The sequence below is a fragment of the Cajanus cajan genome, chromosome 5, assembly GCF_000230855.2.
Source record: "Cajanus cajan strain Asha chromosome 5, NIPB_CcT2T_4, whole genome shotgun sequence".
Taxonomy (NCBI): Eukaryota; Viridiplantae; Streptophyta; class Magnoliopsida; order Fabales; family Fabaceae; genus Cajanus; species Cajanus cajan.
In genome coordinates this window covers 59,760,705-59,768,079 of record NC_138521.1, presented here as the reverse complement: position 1 = coordinate 59,768,079, position 7,375 = coordinate 59,760,705, and the positions used below count along the sequence as shown (strand labels likewise).

General features: G+C 28.6%; 1 protein-coding gene across 1 annotated transcript; it reads right to left on the bottom strand.

The window, feature by feature from the left end:
• Positions 1 to 4,645: 4,645 nt before the first annotated feature.
• On the bottom strand, positions 4,646 to 6,863 carry LOC109808922 (myb-related protein 306). The gene is made up of 3 exons (XM_020372116.3): positions 6,445 to 6,863; positions 6,185 to 6,314; positions 4,646 to 5,814 (listed from the first exon to the last, which is right to left on the bottom strand). Exons 1-3 carry the CDS (start codon positions 6,575 to 6,577, stop codon positions 5,124 to 5,126), a joined length of 954 nt encoding a protein of 317 aa, XP_020227705.1. The 5' UTR covers positions 6,578 to 6,863; the 3' UTR covers positions 4,646 to 5,123.
• Between the last annotated feature and the right edge of the window lie 512 nt (positions 6,864 to 7,375).

The following is a 7,375-nucleotide window of genomic DNA, read 5'->3' as shown; positions in this document are numbered from 1 at the left end:
TATCAAATTATTCATTTTTTGTGTGATTTTTTTAAGTTGGTCCAAATTAAACCCTAGAAAATGTAACATTTTTTATATTGAATGTCTCGATATAACTGTACTTCATGATATTTTATTTGGAAATACTTCACTCAACAATGTTATCTTAAAGATCATCCAATCAAAGGAGGGCATAAAACCAACTAATTAAGAAAGATATAGAAGCATTTTGCACAAATAAATTACATACTAAAACACCTTAGACGACCCAAAAGAACCCTCTCACCTAATAAGTATTTGCATGATCAATCAACAACCTCTATATTTTAGGTTCAGAGAATCTCCATGGGTCTCAAACAACATGAATGTCACTAGACGAAACAAAAGAAACTTGATGGAAAGAATAGTAAAATACAGACATAATAAAGAACAAAGAAAATTTAGCCCACAGTTTTGCAATAGTCTTTTAACATCGATTAAATGACAATTTTACATCGAATTATAAGATCAATGTTGATCCCAAGGATGTAGAATGCTATAAACACTTTTTATATTGATTAAAATTACAACTGCTGTAAAAAGTTGTCATTCTTCTATTTGAGACATTCACATTGTGTTTCGTCAACCGAACCTAAGCCCTTCTCAAATACCATGTCTCCCTGCGATTCTCTTGCAATCGTGGCTGTCACCCTGCTCAAACACATGACACCTCATGAGTCACCATCACTAAATACTCAAAAGAGGAGGGATTGACAATGAGGAGAGATTCGTTTCAGGATTTTTAATTTGGGTATAAGAGCGAAGAACACAAGAGGGAGAGGGAGTTTTGGTATATTGTTAGATTAGCACGAGTGTAAAATGAACTGGTTTTAAAAGTCAATCTACATTCGATCTAATTTGAATCAATGTAATTTTTTTTATATCAATTTCAATTAGAACAAATGTAAAATCATTTTTTTACACTGATCAATTTAGAATCAATATAAAAAAGTTGCTTTAAATTGTAAACATGCTACATGGTCACTATGTCACGACAAAAGTAGATGCTACATGATCATTTTTTTGCACTTATTACTAGAAAGCTGAAACTAATCATAAAAAAAGGTAGATGAAGGACAAAAGTGATAATCTTAGCGTGTATGTTTTGAGAAGGATTATTATCTAACCCTTCAACTATTTTGTGTAAAAAATAAGTTGGTTATCTGTGACAACAACTTAAATTTGTAAATGACTTTCTTTTCTAAAATTAAGTTGTTTTCATGAATTTACAAATTTGAAGCTTATAATTAATTTTTGGTTTTCTCTCTTAAAGTCGATTTATTTCATAAAAAGTCTTTTTTTTGTTTTATTCAAACAAAATTAATTATCTTAAAATTATTCTTCAACAAACTTATTTAAACAAAAATTCATTATAACTATAATAGATTATAAAAATAATTAATCATTAAAAATAGTATAATTCTTTTTATAATTTTTTTCAAAAACACCTTATTAGTTCCTATGCTATGTAGAGAAATATTTATGAATTAAATTTTTGAAGAATTCAAATCAAATCGAGCCTATCTAGATCATTTAATTGATTCATTGAATTAGTCAAATTATTTAAAAATATAAATTAATTTATTTTTAAAATTAGGTTGATTCGATATAATGTAATTATTCATTTTATATTCATATATAAATCAAAATTTTTTAAAATAAACTAAACTGAATTAATTCACTTTATAAAAATGGATTCATTCTAATTCTTTCTCAAAATAGATAAATTTTTTTGAATACACCAATTATAGTTTGGTTTAGATTTTTTTTTGTACAACCCTAATTCTACCACAATAAAGGGGGTAAAATACTATATAATGCAAGGACATTCCGGTCCCAAAACCCATATGCGCACCAACCATGACTATACGACTTTAATGCATACATTACATGATGCGTTAGTCTAGCAAGTTTAGTGGCCATATGTGACAACACAAGGTCGAAATTTTCTGAAATGACATCTTAGCAATCTTTCACATCTTCACCAATCAAGATAGGGCAATTGTTCGAAATTGAACCCTAGGATGCCCTAATCTAAATGTTCCAAATTGTCCCTCTTGTTCCCCGGAAGTCAATGTGTTTTTTTGTTAAACTCATTGTTATCCAACGGTACGGTGTACACCAAAAGTCAGCAAATCCATGTTTGCTACATTATCTGCAGCAACAAAAATGAGAGGCCAAAGGCTCCGTAACATAAGCGCGTCTTACTGCACTACTCAACATGAACTGAACTAGATTGTAGATTGTCGGTTGTGGGGTTGATTTGGGAGTGGTAGAAGTTTCGATATATAGTTATTGCTTTTGTTAAGAGTGGTTGAAGGAAGAAGTCAAAAAGAGAAACTTTTGGATGATTTGAGACCACGTATTCACAATCACATCTTTAATTAATCTCTAAATAATATATAATTTTTTTTTATAAATTGAAAATTTACATACATTTTATGTAATTATTTGTTGGAACATGATGTTAGATTGTCTAATCACTTTTTGGCCAAGAAATTAACTCGTAAGACTCGTGGTAACTAATGTTTACTCCTCATTTAATAGGCTACGTACCGTCGTTAACAGTAGATAATTGAAAGACACATTTTCGAAACAATAACCTTTCACCCATATTTTTGTGTATAGTGCCCTCATGGCGCCCTTATACTTTGTTTTTTGTTGGTAAAATGAAAGACAAGAAACTTAATTCTTTTAAAACCTTTTTTTTCTTATTAGAAATGGTTTTTTTATTTTTTATTTTTACATTCCTTCATGCTATATATTATATTGTGAGGGAAGAAAGATAACAAATAAAAAATAATCAATTTTATCTGTGTGTACAATGTCATTAGAAAGGGGGAAAAGATAGATGAAAACAATTATATATAAAATAAGTGTAAAAGTTAGAATGTGAAAAAATCATGTTATTTTTACTATTCAAAGATAAGTGTGCATGGTAGTCTGAAAAATCAGAACGTGAAAATATATAATATTATTGATTTGAAAAAGAAAAATGTTTATTTGAAATGACTTTTGTTTTCATGTTTTTAAATATTAATTTACATGACATAAAAGAATAGACACTTATTTTTTTTAATAGATGTATAACTAAATATATATATATATATATATATATATATATAAGTGTAATAAACAATTTTTTTTTATAAAGTTTGGATAATATAATAAAATAATAGAAACTTAAATTTATTAAAAATTAAAAGCTTTTTTGTTTTTAAGAATTTATCAAATATAAGGAGAATATAGTTTACTATTCAACAATGGTTTTGATCTTTACATGTTCCTTAACTCTTCAATACATATGTCAGAATAATGGGAGAAAACCTATGTAAGCTTATGGTTATTCTAGTTAATTACTTGTGATTAAAACAATACCTCGATGACGATCAGCCATCCTCATTAGTCATTATACTCTATCAATCCTCACTAACCATGCTAGAAACACTTCATTATTTATAATTACATAGGAACAATATTATTCGGCATATGTGAAAATTTCACTCATCCAATACCTCACATGGGTGCTGATATAGAAACGAAAAAACTTCGATTAAATTGATGATCAATAACCCCAATATCCATCATGTTTTAGTATTCTTTTAGCTATATTGTGCATGTATTGCATTCCATGAATTATAGTTTTATTCACTCGCGTCGTTATCCTACAAAAAACTATGACACGGGGATTAGGTTTTTTCTTTCACACAAAATTGATTTTTAATAACATTTAATATGATTTTTAGTGACAATAAAAATTGCTACAATTATTTTATTTCTAGTCGATGTGAGACTTGTAAAATGAGGGTTATCCTCTACTTACATATTCTTTAATTATCTTATTTTTTAATTATTTTATTTCTTAATTAATTATTTTATCTACTATAATCGATGTAAGATTTAGATTTTTTTCTTATTTTTTTTCATTGTCTTATCTCCTAAGAGATGTGATACTTACAAAATGAAAGTTGTTATTTACTTACATACTCTTTAATTATTTTATCTATAACCGATGTGAAACTTGTGTTTTTTCCAATACACCTCCTCAAGTTTTAGCACTATTGAGCTTATGTAATAGTGAGTAATCTAATACCAACTTAAAATAGTGAGTTATAGGTCTAACTCAACCCTACAAAACAAACTTGTAAGATGAGAGTTATCATTTATTTATATACTTTTTAATTATCGTTAATAGTAAATTTTGGTGTAATGTAAATATATTTTTAGTGGCTATTATATATTAATTATTAATATTTTATTAAATAATAAAATAGAGATAATTAATTTATTACTATTAAATAATTATTATTAATAATAAATTTTGTTGTAATATATCTGTAATCCAACTTCAGTAGATTTTGTTCATATTTGAATGTGCAATAGTACTTAATTATTTGGATTACGTTCATTTTAGGGTTAAATAGCTTTCCTTAACTTCTTTCAGAAAAATTCAATTAAAGATATTTTTATTACAGAAATAAAATATTCAAATACATACCTAGGCCTAGCTAATATTTTTAAGATAGACTGCTTTATTCTAAAGCATTAATTAGATTGTTCTGTTGAAATCAAATCGGATAGATTTCCATCATCTAGTTTTATTTATAGGTAATGCTCAAATTCCTTGTAACCGTAGATGAATTGCAATCCTTGAAAATTTAGTCCACACAGAGTAAACTCTTATTATTGGCACATACATGGCAAACTAATTACGGATACCGATGTAGTTGTAATTAATTAATGTACAATTCTTGTGGAGTGAGAGGATATTAATTTACCTTCTCGTACGTACACAGCTATAGAAAAGTTCATTTCCAAGATCTCAATCCTTAATTGCAAGATGACTTATAACTAATAAAAGGATAAAATTTAGATATAATTTGTTTAAATGATATCGGTGCTATTCTTCGGTTTAAAATAGAATTTTATTTCGATAATATAAATATATATATAATATTAATTTAATTAATATATATTTATATATTATTGAAATAAAATTTTAATTATGATTAAATAGCACCGACCACGCCAAAAAGATTATACCTAAGTTTTATCTATAAGGTAAAAAGGTAAAGGCATAACAAGGACCTTAGTGCAGCTTCTTTCTAAAACAAACCTGCAGTACTTTTCTCCAGTGAAATGTTCATCAGATCTTCATCACATTGAACTGCTCCATCATCAAAAAGCCAATTCTCCAACAGCGTAAGAGGCACGTGCGTCTCAAGTGGAGGAGATCCATTGTGTTTGGAGGAGTTAAGGATCAAGAAGGATTCATCAAAAGCATAATCTTGTGTGCATGTGGTAGTGGTAGTGGTAGTGCTATATGCTCCCTCACTAGAACTGGACCCTCTTGTGTTGTTGATCACATTGCTGAAGGAGTGATACCCCAGTGGATTTGTTTCCGTTGAGTTTGGGGGTTTCATCCAGTTTTCCAGCAACCGTGAAATGTTTTCGTAGCTTGATGCATATGGTGATGATGATGATGATGCATTGGGATGGTGGTGAGAACTTGAAGAAGGCTTGGTATCTGACTCAACATGAGTTGCTGGCTTGTGAAGGGACAAAGCTTCACACAAGGCTTGCTTGGCCATTTTGATATCTGTTTGTAGTCTTCTCTCCCACTGACCCTTTGAATGTGATGAAGAAGAAGAACAAGAATGTCCCTCTGGGTGATGAACACCCTCATCACTCCCACTTTGATCATTTTGTTTCAGCTTCTTCTTCAAATGGGTATTCCAATAGTTTTTTATGTCGTTGTCTGTCCTCTGTGGAAGATAGGAAGCTATTGCAGCCCATCTGCAGATATATAATGAGGTCATTCAATAAATAAGCAAAAAAATTAGCATAGTAATGGATTGAAACAGGAGATCCAGATAAACTTAATTTCTACGTACATGTTTAACTATTTTTGACTTTTTTTTTGTTTTCTTCATTTCGTGATCACATATACTTGTTTGAATTTGGAAATCTTGTAACTAATAGTAAGTTAGTATCGTGGCTTAAATATTAAAGAGTCAAAACATTAATTGAAACCAAAGCAAAGTAAACAAATAGGTACCAACAATGCTATAAAGTGACGTCTCACAGATATAAATTAAATTTTTTTATTGTTATTTATGTCATGTTAATAGAAAATAAAAATAAAAATAGGGTTTCTAGGTATTACCTGTTGCCCAGAAGGGCTTGGAGGTGGATTATCATCTTCTCCTCATGTTCGGTGAAATTACCTCGTTTGATACCTGGTCGAAGATAGTTGATCCATCTAAGCCTGCAGCTCTTACTGCATCTCATCAAACCTTAAAAAAAGTGGAAGTTAATGGTGCATTAAATCAATTACATATATGCATTCTTTCCAAGAAAATAAAAATGTGTGTGCGTGTGAGGTATAATAAGCACATAAATGAAATAGAAATGTAAATTAATTACCTGCGTTGGCGGGAACTGATCTCCAATTCCCTGATCCGTGTTCTTGAATGTAAGACACCAACATGATGTCCTCTTCTGGAGTCCAAGGTCCTTTCTTAGTCCCAATTTTGTCACAGCAAGGTGGCCTCCCCATCTCATATATATATAATTGAGCTTTCCCTGGATTCTGAGTTTGACTCTTGAAATCCAAAGCTTAATCTGAGAGAAAGGTCGATGTTGCGTCTACTTTGTGGATTCTACATAGACGTAGGTGCAGAGACAAGCCTACAGTACTGAAACTGGAATTGTCTTGTCAGGTACTTATATATAGAGAGGGACAATAAAGGCAGCTATGTCTGTAGGGTGGGAAATTTCTTAGGAACAAACTTGAGGTTAGCTAACTACTCAAATTAATGCTTAAAATTAAAAAAAAAATAAGGAAAAGAAACAATTAATTAAATGTATATAAAATTAAGGTTAAAATGCTATTTTAATATTTATTATTTCACTTATTTTATTTTAAATATCTATAGTTTAAAATAAATATTTTTAATCCATATATATTTATCTTTTTCAATCATTTGTAGTTATTATACATCTTTTAGTTCTTATACTTACAATTTTTTTTAATTTCTATAATTTTTTTTTGTAATATTATCTCTTTGGTATTGATATGATCATAAAGATATTAATTAAACTTTGTGTATTTGTCAAATTTATCTTATTAAAATTATTCTAAATTAGATCTATTGATATTTCGTAGTTATTTTATATTTTCACTTGGAATGTTCATTGTTAAGACATTCTTTTATGTTTAAAAAAATAAAAAATAAAAAACCTTTATTACATTAATACAAAACAAACAATATTAAAAAAAAAAATGATAGAAACTAAAAGATTAAAAATTGTAAATATAAGACTAAAAAGATCTATCTTATATTATTAAGATTAA

Coding starts and splice junctions, on each gene's coding strand:
- LOC109808922 (XM_020372116.3), bottom strand. CDS start 6,577: ATGGGGAGGCCACCTTGCTGTGACAAAATTGGGACTAAGAAAGGACCT. Junction 6,315..6,444: donor ATCAGTTCCCGCCAACGCAG/GTAATTAATTTA, acceptor ACTTTTTTTAAG/GTTTGATGAGATGCAGTAAG. Junction 5,815..6,184: donor CAAGCCCTTCTGGGCAACAG/GTAATACCTAGA, acceptor ATATATCTGCAG/ATGGGCTGCAATAGCTTCCT.